Raw genomic sequence first — 24,226 nt, 5'->3', positions numbered from 1 at the left:
TTATGGTTTAATTTAGATTCCTAGATTCTAGATAATAACTTAAAAGTCTGCATTTTATTAAAGAATCTAGATGGAATCTAGACAACAACAAGTTGTTTATAGTCCATACAAAATGACTTTTCACCATTCGCCATTTTAACTCTATGGGTCAACTGCGTATACTGAGTAAAAAATCTAGACAAAGGAACGTTTGCTTTCTCATTCACACTAAAAAATTTGAACACGATTTGTAAACCGGTAATAAAGGTTGCAGCCGGAGTGAAACCGGACAGTGTTAAGCCGCCCAAATTTATTTTTATCTGTGAACTTTGACATTAACATTTGAAAATTATTATTTGTCTGTGTAACGTGTCAAAATTTTCAAAAATTCTTCGTTGCTAAACGGTGTTGCTAAACACTTGCTAACTAAACTAAATAATTTTAAAAATTGAAATTTTAAAATATGTTGATTAAAAACTAATATTTCTTACCTCTAGGTATAAAATCCCATTTTTCAACGGTTCTATGCTTATTCCCAGTTTATAGGCAAATTCGTTTTTTCAAGTGTAAAGTTAAGTATCATAAATTTTTACTACGATGTCAAAGGTGAAATTAAATTTGATAGCGGCGGCGTGCGAGAACATGGGTATTGGAGCGAATGGTACACTACCATGGAGACTCAAGTAAGTGTTAATTCGTCTACCATTCAATAAAGTGAAGAACTTACCCTGTACCTACTTAAGAAACTTCAGTTGTTTCACCATTTCAATTCGCTGGCCCATTATGGAACATGGGCCTCCTCTCAGAATAAAAAGGGCTTAGGCCATGATTTAGGCTATGGTCCATCACGCTGGCGAAGTGTGGACTGGCAGGCACACACAAGAACAGCGAACATGGGAAATGTTCAGGCATATGATAGGTTTCCTGTTGTTAAGTTAACTTAATTTTCACTTCATTTTAAGTGAAATAATGCATGTAAACAGTGAATGTAGTAATAAGTTGCAAGTTAAAATTTAGTTTGCAAGTAAACAAGTAGAATAGAATTTTGTCTATTTTTCGGCTATGTAGCTATAAGTTATATTTTAAGAATTAAGTATTTTTTTTAAATGTATTAGTGTAAGTAGCCGTAAGTTATCCTAATAAATAAAATAAAAATGAAATAAAATAAAACATTTCTCTTTCTTTATTTTCCAGGAAAGAAATGGCGTACTTCACCACAATGACAAGCAAAGTGTCATTGCCGGACAAGACAAATGCTGTCATCATGGGACGTAGGACATGGGACTGCATACCATTGAAGTACAGGCCTTTGCCAAATAGAGTCAACATCGTACTGACCAGACAAGTTGATGCTGTCAAAGAAACGGTAGGAGTTGTAACAAACTTCATGACTTCCCTAAATTTCATGATTCTAGGTCAACGGGAAGTACCCTGTAGGTTTCTTGACAGACTGACAACAAAGTGATCCTATAAGCGTTCCGGTTTTCCTTTTGAGGTACAGAACCCTAAAATCATTTTCAACAGATATTAATTTGCTGAACCCATTTAGCTCATCAAAAGCCTTTTTCCTCATGTTTTCCAGGTACCAGAAGGTGTGGTCGTGGTTCCAGGTCTCGATGAAGCCATCAGCTACATTGAAGGTCGAGAGGATATTGAATCCACCTGGGTTATAGGTGGCTCATCCATTTATAAGGTGACTAGCGACCTGGCCCAGATTTGCACGGGTATCTTATTACAAATTTAATAGGGATCTCTAATTCTTTGAAAATAAAATATAGCCTACTGGATGATTCATACAAAACCTTGTAGATATATGCACTCTTGAGGTTTTTTTTTTCTTATTTTTTATTAATTTGATTTTTTATATTTTATTTTCCAGGCAGCAATGGAGCACCCGAACTGTGGCAAAATATACCTAACAGAGATACAGAGGTCATTTGACTGTGATACATTCTTTCCCAACATCGACACACAACAGTTCCACTTAGTGGACGAAGAGGAGGTGCCAGGGGAGAGACAGATGGAAGGCGATATTAGCTATTACTATAGAGTTTATAAACGATTATAAACTATACGATAAGAACAGACGCCAGAGGACTGACGAGGATGTAAAATAAACCCTATTACACTTAGTGAATGAAGGGGCGATGCCAAGGGCCATCAAATTACACTTACTAGGGGACTACCGAGTTTATATAAGCAATTATGAACTATACGATAAGAAAAAGTCAGGGGACTGACGCTGAAGCAAAAATATTTATACAAGCCTAGCTAAAAGATCTGGTTTTGCACAATGCACAGTCAAATGCTTCGTCTTCAGACTGAACTACTTACTTTGCGCGCACTATAAATAAGCAAAATATCTTAAATTCCTTGAGTGTATTCACAGGTAATAAATAAAACACGCAATGATTAATATTATTTTTAATAGCTTGTCCAATATTTATTACATTAAACTTATAAACTAAAACTATTCACAAGGCCCCGAGAAATAAAGTAATACTCAACCTAAACATACTGCAATGGAAATTGCATAGGATTTTGTCATAGAATAATGCATTAGACCAGTATCAATGCCTATATTAGGTAAGAATACCACAAAAAAAAAAACAGTTAAGTAAATAAAATATTAATTTTAAAAAACATTATTTTTTTAATACACATAAAATATTGTATCAACATTTCTTAATTTTTCAAAATAACCAAATTAGTTTTGTAAACAAAATTAAATTGACATAATTAAAAAATCAAGCAATTCTTTTCATGGATGAAAAATGGAAAATGGGGATGGAAAAGGAGCTTTAAGTTTTGTCAATTTAGTTCTATTTTGGATCAAACATTAGGCATTTTTAACTGTAAGAAAAGTTGTTAATTTCTAGTATTATTTATTTATTCTATGACATTATGGGGGACCTATGTGAAATAAATCTATACTTAAAATAATACCTTATGAGTAATCGTTACTAGAATACAGTAAAGTAAGATTACTTAAAAGATTAAAGTAACGCCTTATTTTATGTTTTTTTTCTGGCGCGAATAAGTTGTTCAAGGTTGCCAGTTTTTTTAATTTTAAACTAACCAATTTTAATTAAATGAAAATTTGTATTTCCAAACATAAAATAAAGCGTTTTTTTTACAATAATACAAATTAGAATTAAGGAAATAAAAAACTCAAACCACTTACAAGCTAAGTTATTAATAGAATTTTTTAGGTGTTACGTCACAGTGCTAGGCCGTGGTACACATCGAGTAGAAATACGGGTGTGCTTGTATTTTTTGAATACGTCCAAATTCGTGTGGAAACGACCTTAAATTTTCAAAATATTATGGTGAATATTTTACAAAAAATTAGGTGAAGTGAAAAATTATTACGTACGAACGCGGTTAAAAAAAGCTACTAAAGTCCGTACGAAATGACTTATCACGCGCCATTTTAATTCTATGGATCATGTAACTGCCATGTCAAAAGTACGATTCATCTTTAAAATAAGGACTAAAATCGTACTTTTGACATGACATTGACACAAAGTTAAAATGGCGAGTGAGAATTCATTTTGTACGCATTATATAAAAAATGCAGTAACTATTGCTAAGATGTTTTAAAATGGTGTGGAGTATTTTTTTTTTCAGAAAAGTATGCGCGAACGTACGTTTGATTTTTTTTTAAACAATTTGTTTTTTTTAAATATATAGTACGTAAATGGGAACCGTATAGTAATAATAAACTAAGATTTTTTTTGTCTTTTTGTATTTTTTTTAATTTTTTTTTTTAATTTTTGGGGCACTACCCCGGAGTGGGTAAACATAGTAACATACACGACGACATATACTTTCAGATGATAGGTACAATAATAATATAACTAAGTAAAGTTTAAAGAGAAAAAAAAAATAATGAAAATTTAATATTTCTACCGTATCAGTTTTGAAAGTTCAAAGCTGAAATTGTAGAAATAAAAATTACTACCAAGTACCAACTCGCATTTCATTTGATTACTATGGGCAATTTTTTTTAAATATTGGCTCTGGATTGTCGCCTTTTTTACGATGTTGATGTTTGGCTCTGAAATTTGACGTTTTTTTTTTAATAACTGACTACAGAGATGTGGATTCAAGCCTTTTGAGTATAATCAAGGTATTGCTATACACAAAAAAAAATACTACTAAAAATCAAACGAAATCCAAGTTTCTACAATGATAATACACTAAATCTAAATACTAAGAACGCGACTTGTTTTTAGCGCCTTACCACTATGCAAGCAAGTGATTTTACATGAAAAAGTGCAATGGAATACTGTTATTTTTTTTAATAATACACTTGAGACAGCTTTGAAAAACTACTTTAACTATACCAAAAAAAAAATTGCTGTCATTCGAATCCTGAAACGATTATTAAAATTTAAGGTTACCTTCTAAATGACTTATTTTGACGTTTGGACAAGGACAAGTTTCGGCATTTCTCGTCAGAAAACGTCACTTGACACGAAAAATGCCATACAAATTAAATATCGTTTCAGTACACGTTATACTGTCTTTGGATACACCAAAAAACTACCACTACAAGAGAAATAATATTTTACTTTTTTCCCTCATTAAATTGACGTATCGAAAAAGCTACTAAAATGGTAGAAATTCGTTAGCTGACAACACCAAAGAATGATTGAATTACGTGTTGTAGTGCAAGATGTATTAATTAACTGTTGCATATATACTTAATTTGAAAAACTACCACTAGTACACTACATGAGATTTTTTTGTAATATGAAACAAAAAAGATTTTTTTTTAATAAAATGGTCAAAAAGTGTGGTTTTTTATTTTTTGTTCAGATACAAGTTAGCCCTTCACTGCAATCTCACCTGGTGGTAAGTGATGATGCAGTCTTAAGATGGAAGCGGGCTAACCTGAAAGGGGTTTGGCAGTTTTTAATTGAGAAAAGCTACTATAATGGTAGAAATTCGTTAGCTGGCAAGACCAAAGACAGTTAATTCATGTTGTAGTGCAAGAAGATGTATTCCGGGTTGTTTATCTCTTGCATGAGCGGCGAGTTGGGCGGTAACAGCTGGAACCCCATGAACATGAAGGTGCGGAGCAGGGTGGCGCGATCTGAGCGATTCTTGAGCACGCAGATGATGCAGCTGGAAAAATTATGGCAACATTATTATAGGCCAGGAGTAAGTGATCGTTTTAAGGGATCCCTTTGTATAATTATTGCTCTTGCGCTGGAACCATGTCTCATTAACATCGGCGTGACGTCACCCGAAATAAAAATATACAGTCAGCAATATTTTTTTAGAATCAGAACCCTTATTATAAATGCGAAAGTGTGTTTGTTTGTTGGTTTGTCCTTCAATCACGTCGCAACGATGCAACGGATTGACGCGATTTTTTGCATGGGTATAGATAAAGGTAACATCATTTCGGAAAGTAGATTCTACTGAGTAAAGTAACACCTAAATACTCACTTGGTGCAGCCGAGACGCTCCTCAGCGAAGTCCAGCAGAAGCATGAAACTCTCCTTGCTACCAGACTGCAGGATGCCTGGCACGCGCAGGTAGATGGTACCACCTTTTACCACCTGCAATAATACCATACATGGGGTTATTCAAGGGGCGGACCAAAAAATTCCTAAAAGGCCGGCAACGCATCGGCGGTTCCTCTGGTGCTGCAAATGTTCATGGGCGGCGGTAATCACTTAACATCAGGTGACCCGCCTGCTCGTTTGCTCGCTATCTCTATTTTTAAAAAAATGTAAAAGTGTGTCTGTCTGCTAGCTTTACACGGCCCAACAGTTTAACCGATTTTAATGAAATTTAGTACAGAACTAGCTTACATCCCGGGAAAGGACATCGGCTACTTTTTATCCCGGAAAATCAAAGAGTTCCCACGGGATTTTTATTTTTTTTATATAATTTAAGCAGGTTTTTTACAAATATTCCAAACAAGCTGATGCCCGCGACTCCGAACGCGTGGATTTAATTTGTCTAAATCACGTGGGAACTCTTTGATTTAAAAAAAACCAGCTAAGTGCGAGTCAGGCTCGCGCAACGAGGGTTCCGTACTCAATCGTATTTTTTGACATTTTGCACGATAATTCAAAAACTATGATGCTTAAAAATAAATAAAAATAAAGTTTTAGAGTGTACAGATGAAGACCTTTTTTATGATACCCCACTTGATATAGTTATCTTACTTCAAAATTGAAAACACTATTGGTTCATGACCACAATTTAATTTTTTTGTGTAGTGTAACCACAAATTTACGGTTTTCAGATTTTTCCCCGAATGTCAGTTATAAGACCTACCTACCTGCCAAATTTCATGATTCTAGGCAGACCGACAGACAACAAAGTGATCCTATAAGGGTTCCGTTTTTCCTTTTGAGGTACGGAACCCTAAAAATAATCTACTTATTTAAATAAAACAAAACACTCACAGCCTCCCAGCGAGTGAGAGTGTTCTCGGTGAGGAAGATCTTGAAGTCGATCTTCACCGGCTGGCGATCTTTGCGCTCGAGGATCTTGTTTATTACCTGCAATTTTAAAAAAAACTTTACTACGCAATATAGAGAAACAAATGATGAATTAGTATTTAGTTCCACATTAGTATGATGAACTAGGGGAGAAATGAAAAGTGAAATAAGGATCAATTATGAAAGAAGCTGTGATAGCCTAGTGGTTAGGACGTCCGCCTTAGTTATGTGCGTTTTAATTAATTAAATATCACTTGCTTTACCGGTGAAGGAAAACATCGTGAGGAAACCTGCATGCCTGAGAGTTCTCCATAATGTTCTCAAAGGTGTGTGAAGTCTACCAATCCGCACATGGCCAGCGTGGTAGACTATACCCAAAACCCTTCTCACTCTGAGAGGCGACCCGTGCTCTGTAGTGAGCCGGCGATGGGTTGATCATGATGAATTATGAATGGAATAAGAAGTGAAATGTGAAATGAACTAGAGGTAGATTGTATGATGAATTAGGAGTGAAATGAAAAGTGAAATAGGGATAAACTATGAGTGAAATAAGGATAAGAAGTGAAATGTGAAGTGAAGTAGAGGTAGATTGTAATATGAACTAGAGGTGAAATGAAAAGTGAAATAGAGTGAAAATGAAAAGTGAACTATGAGTGGAATGTAAAGTGAACTAGAGGTTTATTGTATGATAAACTAGGGGTGAAATGAAAAGTGAAATAGGGTGAAAGTGAACTATGAGTGGAAAGGGAAATGAATAGGAATGCAACGTGAACTAACCGCTTCCCGTTGCTCGGGGTGTAGAGCAGGATGGGTCTGCGCGGCCTCGGTGGCGAGGCTTTCGGCGCTGCTGCTCAGAGAACTGGCGCTGGCCCATAGCAGGGCGCTCAACAAGTCACCTGCAAGACAAATATGACGGTTTTATCATCATCATCAACCAATAGACGTTCACTGCTGGACATAGGTCTCTTGTAGGGACTTCCACACGCCACGGTCTTGCGCCGCCTGGATCCAGCGGCTCCCTGCGACTCGTCTGATGTCGTCCGTCCACCTAGTGGAGGGTCTTCACGCACCCAATACAAAATCCAGTTAATGATTGCCAACCTCCGATAGGAGATGGGAAAAGAAGATGTAACGGTAATGGTGACAGTGGTATAACTGTGGAGCTTTTGATGAAAATTTCTCTAGCGCGACTGAAGTATATACAGCGCCACCTAGTTTGTAACATGGGAGTAGTTGGATACTTACGGTTGTTGTCGTCGTGGATGGGGGTGGACGGGGTCGCGGGGCTCGCGACCCCGCTCCTCACCCCTCCGGGCGGTGCTGATCCATGAGCAGGGACATCAGGACCACCTGAACACACAGACAGATATCAGTACCCTTATTATAAATGCGAAAGTGTGTTTGTTTGTTGGTTTGTCCTTCAATCATGTCACAACGGTGCAACGGATGGACGTGATTTTTTGCATGGGTATAGATAAAGACCTGGAGAGTGACATGGGCTACTTTTTATCCCGGAAATTCAAAGGGTTCCCATGAGATTTTTAAAAAACCTAATTCCACACGGACTAAGTCGCGGGCATCAGCTAGTGAAACTATAATGTCAATAATTCAATTCGTTTAGCCGAAATGAACTATCATTTCGGCTAAACGAATTGAACGAACGAATTGCTTGTTAGAACTATCTAACAAGTATAAGTGATTTTGTAAAGTGGTAGTAGTAAAAAAGAATATTCGGCTGAGTTTGTTGTAGGCTCTTCTCAGACCCGGGCGCGTTTGGAACCCTCGTAACTTTAATTTTAAGTTTACGTAATCAAATTATCACCACTACATCATTGTATTGCAAATTCAGCAATTGCCTATCAGAAAGCGTATAATATAATAATACCTAATCTGAATAAATGATTTGAGTTGAGTTGAATATTCAGTTGAGTTTTGGCGGAATATTCCATTGAATTTTAGCCGTATATACAGTAGAAATTCAGATGTATATTAGGTTGAAGTTTAGCCGAATATTCAATTGAGCTTGAGTTGGATTTTAGCTGTATATTCAGTGGAATTTTGGTCGAATATATGATTGAAGTTCAGCCGAACATTCATTTGAAACTTAGCTGAATATTCAATGAAATTCAGCCAAATATTAGCTTGCGTCGAATATGAAGTACCTTAACTGCCTCATTACCCGATCGCCATCTCCAACTGTCGCGGACTATACAGTCATATGTATGACACTAGGTACAAAACAAAAAGCTAGAAATAATTTTCGATTTAAAATGAGATGATCACTTACCACAGAGGCCCGGCACCCAGGCAGAGCGAAAAACACTCGGCGTCCGAAGCCGACAAAGCCGAGCGCTTGCTTCCGGCCGCGCTCAGAGACGCGCCGTCGCCACTGCGAACAAATAAACACTATTAGCCGAATGCGACGAAAAACAGTTTAGCCGAATATTCAGTTGAGTTTCGAAAAATTGACAGCCGCGCTCAGAGACGCGCCGTCGTCACTGCAAACAAACGAAAGCAATAAGCCGAAGGCAACGAAAAATAGATTATCTGAATATTCTGATGAGAATCTTCTAAAAATATTTAATTTAATAAGTCAGTTGAATATTTAGCCAATCAAACAAGTAGTTGTTTAACCGGCATAAGAAGACTCAATCTTGATTAATTTTAACTGAATATTCGGCCAGGCCGAACTATCCGAATGGGACCAAAATATTGTAAAATATTGTAGCCGAATATTCTTGAGCTTTTTAAAAAACCCTTATCCACGCGTACGAAGTCGCGGGCATCAGCTAGTTTATAATATTAGTATGGAAGTATGGATCATCATACTAATATTATCAAAAGTTTGAATGGGTGTGGGTGTATGTGTCTACTTGTTACTCTTTCACGCAAAAACTACTGAACTGATTTGGCTGAAATTTGGAATGGAGATAGATTATACTCTGGATTATCACATAGGCTACTTTTTATCCCGGGAAATAAGAGTTCCCACGGGATAAAACCTATATCCACGCGAAGTCGCGGGCACATCACATTATTATTTTTGCCGAACCGAATTTGCAAATAGTTTGCTCGCTATTTGTTATCAAAAAAATAAGCTTTAATTTCTAAATCGTACCTGATTAGTTTCACGACCATTGCTCTTCAAAAAAAAAAAACCGAAAAAGAAAACACTTGAGTTAGCCCTAATATTAATCAATATAATATTTATACTAACAATAAATATTTAAGTAGTTAAATACACTTCAAATCACAGCAAATAATTTAATAACAAACACACTTTCGAATATCACATCAAAATGGAATGTTTCGAATTTTCAAAAAAAAAAAAAAAAGAAATAACACAAATTTAAAATTTATCGATTTTTGAGCGGTATTTTACGATAGACAATCCGTAAGCTGTATGCCGTATACAGCATATTATTTTTGGGATTTTTTGAAATCTATTTTAATAGATTTTTTTTTTGGGAATTTCTGTCGTCTATTGATCCGCCCGATTAAAAAGGAGTTTTGATATGTACTGACGCTAAATCCCATCTGGAATCTGGATACAAAATAACTAACCGTCTTGCCAAATTATATAAATAGATATGTTACGACGTAAAAGACAAAAGTGATTATTTTCGGATGGGGATAATTGGGTATTTGACTACATCCATCTCTACTCTCTACATAGCATAAAATAAAGTCGCTTCCCGCTGTCTGTATGTATGAACGCGTAGATCTTTTAAACTACCCAACGGATTTCAATGCGGTTTTCACCAATATATAGAGTGATTCAAGGGGAAGGTTTATAGCTATAAATTAGTTCTCAAAAAATTAGAGATCCCTAGAGAAATTGAAATAATGTGAATTAGGTCGGAAAAAATCCTCTCATTTGAGAGTTTCCGAGGCAAATGGGCCTTTCTCTACTAACTGGAAACTTGTCTATTGACAGTTGTCCCAACCCTATTTTTCTAGAAAATTAAAAAAATAATATGTTAAGTCGATAGATAGTTATAATATAAATACATATAAACAAGAAACCATTGTAATTTTTCCTTATTTTTCGAATTATAGGCAATTTTGTAAAAAATGCGGCAGAGGACTGTTTCGCCACCCAGAGGACTGTTTTTTCCACCCCAGAGAACAGTTTATGTCAATGTTAATATGAAGAAAAACACAATATTAATTATTAAATGTAATCAAATAAATTCTCTTCTTTATTGAATACTGTATCACATACAGAAATTAAATACTTCTAATTATCAGGAACAAATTCCGAGTTTAGCTCTCTAAGTAACGAATTAAAATAATTATAATCAAAATTAAGCTTAGGTACTAAGAATCAGCCTTGTTTACTTATCAATGCAGACTTATTTCTCAAAAACAGGTACAGGTATATTAAAATAATAAAATATTCGTTTCCCTTTTAGGGCAATGTCTGGGTTTGGCAACTTCTTTAATACTTGGTCAAAGGACACATCAGAAACATCATTTTCATCGACTCTGAATGTGTGTCCTTTGTCATCACAAATTTTTAAGAAGGTTACTGTTAGTTCGCCTTCTTCCATGTCTATCTTATTGATTACTGCAGCATAACAATATTCAGTGTTTCTTACTAGAAATTTAACCAAGACGTAATCACCGATGGTGTAATTCTGTTGGTTGATTGAACTAGGTCCAGCCAGTGCAGCGTCGTCGTCGGTCTCCATTGTGGAATCCTGTGAGTAGTCCATGTTTTCACTTGCAGAGTCTGTGTAAATATCATCTACGTTAAGTTTTGTCTTGTTTTTGTACTGTAACACTCCTAAATTGAAATGCTGGCACTCGTCTTCACAAGGGCAACTTAAACTTTTCATTATGAGTTTAGCGGCAATTGGAGCTGATTCCAGAGGACTTCTTAATATTTCAGCCTTTACTTGATGTATTTTTAGAGTGCCACTAAAGCTTTTTAAATTAACTGTTTCATTTTGAAGGTCGTCTGTCAATTCTTGGATGGCTTTATCGTTGATTGTGAACAAGGTAATTGCGGAACATCTTCGTTGAATAGCCTCTACAAATGATTCCAAGCTATCAATATCACCTCCTGTAGCGACGACGGCATCAGCGGTCCTCTTGCAGGTTGCTCCAATGCCATCAGGGGCCCCTTTGCCATGGCCACTCTCAGAATAGTTCCACGTAAACTTCTTCACATTAAAAACCTCTTGTTGAAGCCTTGATGCCAGGATGTAAAACATCGTTTTGTTTCTGTATTGAGTTACGGGTCCATCGCTGACGAAGTGGATGCTCTTTATGTTAGGTGTGAGAGTTTTAAAGATTGGCCGCAAATGTGCCCATATAGCAGCTGGTGAATGTGTGAGATTTTTGGAAACGGTACAATAAGACTTGATAGAGTTTTTGGTATACACCACCACAGTATGAAGACTTAGCTGAAGTCTCGACCCTCCAAAATGAAATGCTTGTATTTCTTGACCGTATTTGGAACAATAATTTTCTGAAAAATCCATATGTATGATAGCGTCTTCGCCAGTAAGGTTTTGTTTGTATTTCTTGATAGCATTGTATTGATGGGTAATGTTTCTCTCGTGTTGATAATAGGCTTGCAAATCCTCGTGCAGCTCTTCTATTAGTTCTCGAGGGCGAACCGTGAACGTTTTCTTTAGGTATTTGGTAACTGTTCGAGCATTCTTGGTCTTGGGGTCGTTGTAAGTTTGTTTCTCGGATATCCATTTTTTAAATTCAATAGGCTTGCTGTCATCAAACTCCCTGTAGTCAGGATTCTTGTCGATACAGCGTTGGCAGGTTCGTGACAAACATAGCTCGTCATAGCGATTACAACATGTTTTTTCAAGCAGTGCAGTGTGACTATTGTAAGTCAAAATTCTTCGCCTGTGCAATGCTGTCAGTTTCAGATCGATGTTCGCGTGCTTTATGCAGAGGCACGTGTCACGTTCGTTTACATTTGGTGTTATGACCCAGAAAGGACGTAGACGACAAAACGTTGTGTAGCTTATTTTAAAATGTTCAGCTTGAAACTTCTTGTATAAATTTGCGATGCTATCCGATAGATATCTTTTCTGTTTTTTAACCCCTTTTCTGGTCAGGCATTCTCGTTTTCCTGCGCCAAGTCTGCTGTTGTCATCATTTTCATAGAAGGTTTGTACAGTATTTATGCAATCAGATGAAATTTTGTCTTTACGAGTCCGAAGCTTGGGTACTGAAACTGATTGACGCGCTGACTTCTGAATTGTTTTATAAGATATAGCACTATCTTTGCTTCGCCATAACTTGTACTTGTGTATTAGTTGACCGGACACGACTTTTCCGAATATTTGTTTTTCTTTGCAGGTTTTTAAATTAGCGTAGTTTTCTTTCAGCTGTGCATTCAACACTTCACCGAATAGCGCCTTTTTGACTAGTTCTCTGCGAGTTTCTGGCGAATCACACATTTTGGTAAGTTTAGTGTTAGGTGTGTCTACATTTTCCTTTGTCTTAGCTTTTTCCAAACGTTCTAATCTCTTCCTATACTTCTCTGATTTTTTTTTTGTAATACTCGATCTTTTTGTCTTTATCCTTTATAATTTTGTCACGTTTCTTTCTAGCATTACGCTTTCTCGCATTACTTGCATCACTTCGTGGAATGGTCATAGTTAGTATTGATGGAGAGACAGAACTTTGAGGAGGTGAACCCTCGGATTCGGGGGTATTTTGTCGTACAAAATTGTTTGTAATTTCTTTCAAAGCTTTTTTTTTTGCGCGATAGGTAGCACAGTGCTTTCTCCATTCTTTAGTCACAGCTTTGTGTTCACGTCGACTCATATCTTTAACTGGCTTTCTTGTACCTTTGTCCTTCTTTCTCTGGTAGTTTCGTCGTTCTTTTTCCTTCAATTGCTCTCTTTTTACAGGGTCATTTTTTAGCCGTTGATATCTTAATCTTTCTGCAATTCGTTTCTGCTCTTTTATTTCTTCTTTGGTTTTAGGTTTCTTCTTTGGTGGCATTGCGGCAATACTAAAACAATAAAACATACTTTCAATATTTAAAAAAAAACGTACAGGTTTAAAAACACGTATGTTACGTTAACTTTACGTTACTAATTACTATTATTTTATATTCCAAAATCCATAATAATAGAAAACAAAAGACCTGAATTAGCGTGACAATATTGGTAAGAAAGAAAGAGGCTATCGACAAGCAGTAGGTTAGCGCAGACTATAAAGAATATTAATAATAAACACGGACGTCAAATAAAACAGTCCTCTGTCACATTGAACAGTCCTCTGTGTTATAAATTTCCAGAAGACTGTTGCACAGAGGACTGTTATTTTTACGTAAAAAATGTCATACCACGTATCAGTTTAAATATTACTTCATAACACAGAAACAGCTATAAATTATCACACTGAGCAATTATTTTGTTAAATAAATATAATTACAACACATAAAACACCGTAAAATAGACTTACCAGAGGAATGTTCACTCGACACTACAGAAACGTGGCCCCCACACAGACGCGGAGTTGTCACTGCGCAAAATGGCGGCGACTTGTTTAGCATGGCGACCGAGCAAACTTCACACTGTTAACGTTCGGTTTCAAGGGAAATGTAACCACAATAGTGTTTAATATTTTTGTGGCGCGATATATTCAAATTGTTCAGAGGACTGTTCAAAAATGTATGGACAAAATTCGAACACTAGTTTTTAGTACTAAAAAATTATCTAAAATTATAATTGTTTTTTGTTCACATGCATTCAATATTCTTTATGTTTATAGAGTTATAAGATTTTACATTTTTAAACACAACTAATAAAAACCGAACCGAATCATACTCGATCTGGAATTAGGACATAACAGAGGACTGTTTTTAATGGCTTTTAGACCGAATTTATTAAATGATAATGATTCTAAATATTGATTAAGCTTGGCTCCTTAAATAACAGGTTATATATTGTGTGTTTTAATAAATAAAACTATGCATTAATATAGCCAAAGTAAAAAAAATGCTAGGACAATGATTTTCCTGTTAGTAGAGAAAGGCCCAAATACACCTCAATGACACCACATTAGTATCTACATTGCACCCATGCGAAGCCGGGGCGGGTAGCTAGTACTATCCATACTAATATTATGAATGCGAAAGTGTGTCTGTCTGTCTGTCTGTCTGTCTGCTAGCTTTTCACGGCTTAACCGTTCGACCGATTTTGACGAAATTTGGTACAGAGGTAGCTTGCAACCCGGGGAAGGACATAGGCTACTTTTTATCCCGGAAAATTTAAGAGTTCCCACAGGATTTTTAAAAACCTAAATCCACGCGTACGAAGTCGCGGGCATCAGCTAGTTATAAAATATGTGAAAGTGTGTCTGTGTCTGCTAGCTTCTCAGGGCCCAACGGTTTCACCGATTTTGATGAAATTCGGTACAGAAGTAGCTTACTTCCCGGGGAAGGACATAGGCTACTTTTTATCCCGGAAAACCAAAGAGTTCCCACGGGTTAAAAAAAACCTAAATTTACGCGGACGAAGTCGCGGGCATCATCTAGTAATCAGGAATAATGTAGCTTTCTACTGGTGAAAGAATTTCCAAAATCGGTTCAGTAGTTCCAGAGATTACTCCCTACAAACAAACTTACAAACTTTACCTCTTTATAATATTAGTATAGGTGATGACGTGTGCGTTCAAAAATAGTTCTATAATGATAATGAGTATAATATTATTGTAACGATTGCCAAAATATTTTGTGGCAAGTGATAACTTGGCATTTCTAGACGAACATGTTATTTATTGTTTGTTTTGATGAAAAAAAATTCGCTAAAAACACTATCAAGTATCCAGGGTAGGCTATAGGAACTCATATCGGCGGGGCAGCGTTCGGGAAACTCTGATAAATCTCTATCTTATAATATAAAAACCGGCTAAGTGCGGATCGGCTCGCGCAACGAGGGTTCCGTAACACAGTTGTATTTTTTCGACATTTTGCACGAGAATTCAAAAACTATGATGCATAAAAATAAATAAAAATCTTTTTTAGAATGCACAGGTGAATCATGTGATACCCAACTTGATATAGTTATCTTACTTTTAAAATTGAAAATACTAGTTATTAGTTCATGACCACAATTTTTTTATGTGATGTAATTCACGGTTTTCAGATTTTTCCCCAAATGTCAGCTATAAGATCTACCTACCTGCCAAATTTCATGATTCTAGGTCAACGGGAAGTACCCTGTAGGTTTCTTGACAGACCGACAGACAGACAGACAGACATACAGACAATAAAGTGATCCTATAAGGGTTCCGTTTTTCTTTTTCTAAAAACTGTCATCGGAGCCAGTATATGTCTTCTCGTCCAAAATTCCTCAGTGCTTGAAGACCAAAGTCTTGGAACAGTGCGTGTTGCCAGTGATGACATATGGATCCGAAACATGGTCGCTAACTATGGGCCTCATAAGAAAGCTCAGAGTCACTCAGCGGGCGATGGAGAGAGTTATGTGCGGAGTTCTCTACAGAAATGAGATCAGTAGGAGAACCAGAGTAACCGACATAGCTCAACGGGTAGCAAAGGTGAAGTGGCAATGGGTCCCAAGGTGCTAGAAGCGCGACCTCGCACCGGAAAGCGCAGCGTTGGAAGACCCCCCACTAGGTGGACAGAGTACATCAAATGAGTCGCGGGGAGCCGCTGGATTCAGGCGGCGCAAGACTGTGGCGTGTGGAAGTCCCTACAAGAGACCTATGTCCAGCAGTTTACGTCTATCGGTTGATGATAATGATGATGATAGTTAAAGACCAGGGAGAGTGACATAGGCTACTTTTTATCCCGGAAAATCAAAGACTTCCCATGGGATTTTAAAAACCTAAATAGTTCTAGTTTGGTACATAATATGACCTCTTTTGTCAGGTTATGTGATTTATCAAACACACTACTCATAAAAACTTATGGCGCAGTTTCCCCCTACTGTAATAGTGGAAAATTACAGCTAGCAATGAGACTAAATAAATTCAATAAATAACCCGTTACTATGTTGATACTAAACTAGGTACAATCAAACAATACTAATCTAAGTACATACATACATTGTCTTGTTCGTTATCATGCTTATCAGTGTGCAATACTTAGGTATAAGAATATAGAATGAGAAACTGTCGGTTTTACGAACTATGTGCCCTGCCCATTGCCACTTCAGCTTCGCAACCCGTTGAGCTATGTTGGTTAATCTAGTTCTCCTACTGATCTCCTCATTTCCTCATTGATCACGTAGAGAAACTCCGCACATAGCTCTCTCCATCGCCCGCTGAGTGACTCTGAGCTTTCTTATGAGGCCCATAGTTAGCGACCATGTCTCGGATCCATATGTCATCACTGGCAACACGCACTGTTCCAAGACTTTGGTCTTCAAGCACTGAGAAATTTAACTATACCCATGCAAAAAATCACGTCGAGCCTTTGCGCAGCCTTTGAAGACTCCCACTAGGTGGACGGATGACACTGGGAGAGTTACAGGGAGTCGCTGGATTCAGGCGGCGCAAGACAGTGGCGTGTGGAAGTCCCTACAAGAGACATATGTCCAGCAGTGGACGTCTATCGGTTGATGATGATGATGTGTAATGTGCGAAGACCTTTAGGAATTCAAATTTGGAAGTGCAGGCGTCGGCCATTTTAAAAATAAATGTAAACAGAATTCGCGCCAACTTTCCACGTGACATTGTTTATTTGGGTTGGGCATCATTATCTATGGTTAGGGTTGCCATAACCAAATCTCTAGATCCACGGTCGATATTTTAAAAGTGGCTGTCAAGTGTCAATAACCAGTTGTTTTTTTAGGGTTCCATATCTCCTGAGAAAAAAAGCTATTTAAAAAACAGACTTCTAATGGCTATAAGACCTACCTAACTGCCAAATTTCATGATTCTAGGTCAACGGGAAGTACCCTGTAGGTTTCTTGACAGACCGACAGACAGACAACAAAGTGTCCATCATTGACAACAAGTGACATCCTATAAGGGTTCCGTTTTTCCTTTTGAGGTACGGAACTCTAAAAATAACCGGAAAATTCCGGTCCTGCTGCGCTATTGCGGTAAATTGACAGCTACAATGAGACGATCGCAATCACCTCTGATTGGTTGACGCTCGCTTACTTACAATGTATTGTTGCAAGAAGAATAGCACAAATTCAGCCAATCACAACAATTGAGATTGTAATAATGATTGTTGCAGGTTTTACTAAATCGCCCTGCGTGTGGTAACCCTATCTGCGCTCGATATTTTACAAATGGCTGACAACAGGCAGCTGTTTTTTTTTTATATCTGGCAATGTGACTCATCGATATAAGGACTTTATTATATCAGGTGTTGTTGATGTATTGTTTTTTGCTATCAATAATTTTGATAACAGGTCCTTGCCATAACTCATGATATCACATTTGAGATAGAGGCAGGTAGCCTTATTTTTCTTTGATTTTACGTCACCATAGCCTAATAAGTGACTTATCGTCGATTCAGGATCAAACCGAGAGTTCGCTCACTCTAGTTCACTTTGCCCCTAGCCTAATATTTGACATCAAACTGAGTTTCCTCACTCTAGTTCACTCTGTCACGAGGCAGAGAAATATCGACATCATCATCATCATCATCATCAACCGGTAGACATCCACTGCTGGACATAGGTCTCTTGTAGGGACTTCCACACGCCACGGTCTTGCGCCGCCGCTATCAAGCGGCTCCCTGCGACTCGTCTGATGTCTGTCCACATAGTGGGTAGTCTTCCAACACTGCGTCTTCCGGTGCGAGGTCGCCATTCCAGCAAATAGGGACCCCAACGTCTATCGGTTGTACGAACTATGTGCCCTGCCCATTGCCACTTCAGCTTCGCAACCCGTTGAGCTATGTCGGTTACTCTAGTTCTCCTCATGTCCTCATTGATCATGTAGAGAAACTCCGCACATAGCTCTCTCCATCGCCCGCTGAGTGACTCTGAGCTTTTCTTATATCAACATAGGTACATAATATTATTACTTATCTTAAAAAACGTTCTAGATCTTACATTATTAGCAAGGTCAATTCTTTTATTGAGACAACATACAATTTGCTCCCACGTACTCTCAATTTACAACCTTATCTACATACATAGTTAGAGCTAGTTTTGCCTTGACATAAGTTGCGACAGTGTTTGGATGAATGACCTATAGATTGTGACGTCATTGTAAATTGATCCCTATTGTCTACGTGTTTAAGTGCATTGGTTCATGAACCATGATTGTTAAAAAATAATCACTCATCAATCACTACCCAACCCGTATTATAAATGCGAAAGTGTTTGTTTGTTGGTTTGTCCTTCAATCCCATTTGGTTCCTCCCGGTTTTGGCCATAGTCTACCACGCTGGCCAAGTGCGGCACACCTTTGAGAACATTATGGAGAACTCTCAGGCATGCAGGTTTCCTCACGATGTTTTCCTTCACCGTTAAAGCAAGTGATATTTTAATTACTTAAAAACGCACATAACTCCGAAGAGTTAGAGGTGCGTGCCCGGGATCTAACCCCCAACCTCCGATTGGAAGGCGGACGTCCTAACCACTAGGCTACCACAGCTAATTTTGTCCCTTTCGGGTATATGCGTCTGAAAAGTCTCTTGATTCTTAGTCTGGGGTCACCGGGCTATAATCTCATGATTTTTGTTAACTGGCTTTACAGCTCTGGGTTCTCTTTCTCTTTTGAGCCTTGCATATATCATGACAGTAAAAATTTTCAGATTATGTAGGTATTTCTAACAATTATAAAAAAAATCCAAAATGGCCGCCATGTAAATTAAATTAAAAAAAAAGTACAAATTTAATAGTGTTAGGTATATGTATATCTTATACAATGGCACGGAACCCTACGTATGCGAGTCTGACTCGCACTTGACCGGTTTTATTGGTACAAATTGTGGGTGTTCTCCCTTCAGTCATATGTGGGTCCAGGTTGTACCAAAATTAGGAAAGGTAGGTAAGTAGGTACTTAATTTCAACAAAAATAATTGACTGAGTGCCTAACTATCAAAATATCATAAATATTCATAAAAAATCTACATCTACATTCCATATTCAAAATTTAACCTAAAAGTAAATTGTACATTGCATCATTGTTAAACAAAGAAGCGGAGGCATTTCAACATTTCAGTAGATAGTAAGTAGATAGTGATGGTATGATATTGATGACGTAGTAGGTATGCAAGTTAGACCAAGGACGGCCATGGTACAAGTCCCACTTACTTTTCATATCATCACAATAATTTAACACGTGTCGTATTATATAAAATGTAGGTAAAATAGTACTAAAATGGCACTTACTAGAACTTCTTGAGCTGGGGTGACTCGGGTTCTAAAATGGTAGTCGCGACGTCATAATAATTACTACTACTAAAATTAAATTGTTGTAATAACTTGGTCATCTTGGATAATCGTAGTTAAGCCTTGACAAAACGTGGAAATAAAAACACGGTCGGACCGCTGGTTATTTCGATATCACGACGAAAATTACGCACTTGCAAAGTCGCTTGTTTCACTACAGCAAAACGAATGGCGAAAAAATTACAGGATTTCACAAAACTTTCAAGTTTCAAGTCAAATGCAGAACTATAAAAAACAGAAACGTCAAAAACAATAATCCTATATAATTAGAATAATGCTAACTTTGTATAGCAAGAACACATGTTTTGCGGTCGTCTAAAATTAGCCGCATAATAATATTTTCACTATGGCCACCGGTTCTGACGTTCATAGAGCGTTGTACGTTCCAATTCACGTTTAATTGTACAAAATGTCAATTTGTTATTTTGCTTCAGCAGGCCGATTGCGAATCGACTGCATCTATCATTTAATGACAGCATCAATGTCAAAATATGGTTTTCCTATCACGGTTCGGTGAGACAGTCCACAAAGGATAGATGTGGACAAAAAAATGTTTTGACAGTTCATTTACACTATCGATAAAATTTATTGTATGAAAAATGCTATTGCGGACGCGTTTTGAAGTTTGATGTCATATAAGAACCTCGACAAATGTTACGTCAAATGAGGTTTTCATTGAAACAACTCGAGAGGTGTTTTTATCAGTGACATAAGCTATCCGCAAATCGTTTTACTACTCATATTCATTAAAATAAAGTTATGAAAGGGATTAAAAAAGGCTATAGTAATTCTTCTGCTAGATAAGAAATCAATTATTAATTTTAGAAGCTAGTATAATAGTATAAAAGTATTTTTAGATTAATGTAAGTCTCATAAGTACTTTTAAAAGAATATGTGATGACTCTTTCATTAGTAGGTTTGATGCACAGAGTACATTAAATATAGAGGTATACTAACACTGAGAAATGAGAATCACAGAGTACTTTTTACACGCACCTATAACTTTTTGGAGAACAGTTATGTGCATTTTAACTAAATAATTAAATATCATTGCTTTAACGGTGATGGAAAACATCGTGTGGAAACCTGCATGCCTGAGAGTTCTCCAAAATGTTATCGAAGGTGTGTGAAGTGAAGTCTACCAATCCGCATTTGGCCAGCATGGTAGACTATGGCCAAAACTCTTCTCACACTCAAGAGAACCGTACTCTATAGTGAGCCAGCGACAAGCTGAACATAATAGTATACCTTTGACTCCTTTGAGAACAATATGGAGAACTCTCAGGCATGCAGATTTCCTCATGATATTTCCTTCACCGCTAAATCAAGTTAAGTATAATTAATTGTTTAAAACGCACATAACTCTTAGAGATGCGTACCTAGAATTGAACCCCCAACCTTCAATTATTCAGAGGTGGACATCCTAACCACTAGGCTCTTCGGGGAACTTGTCCAAAAGTCAAATCATTTTCTGATTTAATTGATTTAGCTTTAGAAATTACTTTGGAATTTAAATTATTTAGGCAAATAAAACAACAGTTTGATGATTTTTTATGTATTCTTTTATTAAAGTAGATTAGATTCTGACATTTTAATTATATCACCATCTGCTTCTTATAAATCTAATCTGGCACCGTTCATTATTTTATTTGTCTCTGCACGGGGTCCAAGAGCTCGAGTTCACAACATATCCCAATCCATATCTTTGTCAGGATGAAGAAATGAATGCAGCACTGTATCACCTTTGCCTGAAAAAAAATTATGATAACTGAGTAAGTGACCACTGACTGTGTTGCTTAATCTATACCACTAGGCACTACCAGCTTCTGTTTAGGTATGACGTTGTCTGCGAAGACTTTAGAATCAGTGTATATGGTATCTTTGTTACTAATTTAGCTAATCCAAATTGTTTCTTTAAATATTTGTGGTGTGAAGGAGTAAGAAACATCCAAACTTTCATATGAAGAGCAACGTTTTAGGCAGCTCTAGATACATAACGAAACATACTCGAGAAAGCACTTGTACGGTGGAGGTACTTACTATGAAGTCATAACCACCAGTAGCAATGGACTCAATTTGTATAATAGGTAGGTACTTTATGAAACGCTGTTAAAACTCCTCTAACTTTTCGGAGTTTAATACCATTGTAACAACTAAATATCACTTGCTTAGCTGTGAAGGAAAAGGAAGATCGTGAGGAAACCCGCATGAGAGCCTTTACTTGTATTGAATGATAACGTTTGTTAACTTACGAGTTCTAACTTCCAAGCAGCCACAGTCCGTCAATAAGGGTCCCAATACTTAAGCAAATCAGTGCCCAGGCATTTGCGTATAAGTTCAGTGAGAAAAACTAAGTCTCCGGAGTCCGAGGAGCAAGCAAAGTTGCAGAATTAATCACAAAAAACAAACGCGTAAACTAAGGAAAAACAACAAAAAATTGTACTTTGTGGTCTGGGGTTCTAAATAGTTACCACAGACTAACTACTTATTTGTAATAAGTAACGTAGCCAAATTTAGGAGACTGTTATGTCCATGTAAATTGCTAGATTACCAAGTGATTACCATAGATATTCGATTTAGTCGGGTTATAAATAGGTCCGTGCTACCAATACGTCATCAAAATGTCGATAATGACCAAATGCGATATAGTGCATTAGTCGTCCGCGATAGCAAATTTATCAACTGTAACGATCACGATTCTTAAGGATATTTCTATTGCGATGTCACATGTCAGTTTACGGCAATCGGCCTGCTGATTAAAAGAAATTAACTAATAGTTACCTATTATTAATAATAGTTCATGTAGGTCATAATATACCTAATTAGAATTAAAATGTGGTTGTGAAAATCAGTCGTAATAGGTTAAAAAATATAAAGCTTTTAATCTAAGGAACAAAACTAACTAACTACTTGTTTCTTTAATTTATTAACATCTCAATAAAAGATGGTGTCTTTGAAACAACGGTTCTGTTTGGCGGCTATTTTAAAACACGGAGAATTTAACTATACCTAGTTAGTAGTTACCCACGTCAAAATGAGTTAAACGGCTGGGCCGTGAAAAGCTAGCAGACAGACAAACAGACACACACACTCTCGCATTTATATACATACTGGTGTAACATTAGTTGGAATAAAGGAAAGTGAAAGCGAAAACTAACTTTCAGTTTGAAACTTTCATCACATCGTTCCGTAAATTAATTAATATAGAGAGCGTGAAACGAAAGTAAAACTGTATCATGACAATCTGCTAGTCAAAACAACCTCCATCCGTTACGTCACAGCTACGTCAGACCCAATCGATAGTGTTGCGTAGTTACGAACGCCGCATTCTGTTATCGATTATTTTTCTTGCCGATTTTTAAGACTTACCGATTCCGAAATATTAATGAGGGCATACTCGTCGTCGAATCAATACTTTTTGTTTTAAACTTTTGTTCTTGTATCATGTAACTAGCTGCCGGCTGGGCATATAACGTCATAACTTCACTTTGATTTGCACTTCGCACGGAATTAAACACTTTTTAAGGGTTTATTTTTGGTTTTTTCACTTCGATGCACATTAAATTCGGTGGGCGATGCACTGTTTTGGATTGTTCTAGAAAGGGGGATGGTGGGTAACGACATTCAGGCTTGGAAGCGTGTTCTCTACTGGCACCGCAGAATGCTATACCTACATGTTATGGATATAACTGAACCCTCCCCTCTGTTTGGGAGCGCTTATAGGGGTGCTGTTGTACATTAGGGGAGTTTTTTAACCTTTAAGTAGGTACCTATAGTTTCTTCATAGAATAGATCAGTACTCAGTATCCTTACTATTAATGCGAAAGTGTGTTTGTTTGTTGGTTTTTTGGTTTAAGTACCTACCTATTGGTTTGTTGGTTTTTTGGTTAGTCTTTCAATCACGTCCCAACGGTGCAATGGATTGACGTGATTTTTTGCATGGGTACAGATAAAGACCTGGAGACTTGGAGAGTGACATAGGCTACTTTTTATCCCGGAAAACCAAAGAGTTCCCACGGGATTTTTGAGAATCTAATGCGAAAATAATCCACGCGGATGAAGTCGCGGGCTTTAGCTAAGTACTTATTTAATAATTTAAAAAGGTAAAATATTTTGATAGGTAGACAAGAATCTCATGAAAAATACGAAAATGAAATTCCAAAGTTATCAACACTGTACTCTGTTATGTGAATATCCTATGTACTATAGTACACTGAAGTGAATATTGTGGTGAATTATGAATATAATTATACGTGATTGAAAGAGAGGTACCTATTTAAGTAACATTTGGCGGTAAAGATATAGGGAGATAAGGAAATGTAATAATATAAATAAATTTAAGAATAAATTGCATGATTTTTTAATAGACAAGACATTTATGAATTTTTTCAACTTGGACATTTTTACATTTTG

At 36.9% G+C, this 24,226-nt stretch overlaps 2 protein-coding genes and 1 pseudogene across 2 annotated transcripts; 1 reads left to right on the top strand and 2 right to left on the bottom strand.

The window, feature by feature from the left end:
• Positions 1 to 384: 384 nt before the first annotated feature.
• Positions 385 to 3,631, top strand: Dhfr (dihydrofolate reductase). Its single transcript, XM_034982772.2, has 4 exons — positions 385 to 662; positions 1,174 to 1,345; positions 1,562 to 1,672; positions 1,859 to 3,631. Exons 1-4 carry the CDS (start codon positions 577 to 579, stop codon positions 2,045 to 2,047), a joined length of 558 nt encoding a protein of 185 aa, XP_034838663.1. The 5' UTR covers positions 385 to 576; the 3' UTR covers positions 2,048 to 3,631.
• On the bottom strand, positions 2,389 to 20,017 carry Oda (Ornithine decarboxylase antizyme). Its single transcript, XM_069507994.1, is given in 8 exon segments — positions 2,389 to 5,112; positions 5,440 to 5,552; positions 6,411 to 6,506; positions 7,224 to 7,342; positions 7,692 to 7,788; positions 7,790 to 7,796; positions 8,734 to 8,835; positions 19,754 to 20,017. Coding segments are annotated over 8 exon segments (789 nt in total). The 5' UTR covers positions 19,855 to 20,017; the 3' UTR covers positions 2,389 to 4,958.
• Positions 10,348 to 14,183, bottom strand: LOC117994564 (repetitive organellar protein-like; annotated as a pseudogene).
• Positions 20,018 to 24,226: the final 4,209 nt, after the last annotated feature.

The sequence above is a fragment of the Maniola hyperantus genome, chromosome 27, assembly GCF_902806685.2.
Source record: "Maniola hyperantus chromosome 27, iAphHyp1.2, whole genome shotgun sequence".
NCBI lineage: Eukaryota > Metazoa > Arthropoda > Insecta > Lepidoptera > Nymphalidae > Maniola > Maniola hyperantus.
Note: the sequence above shows the minus strand (reverse complement) of the source record. Positions and strands in the feature narration are given on the sequence as shown.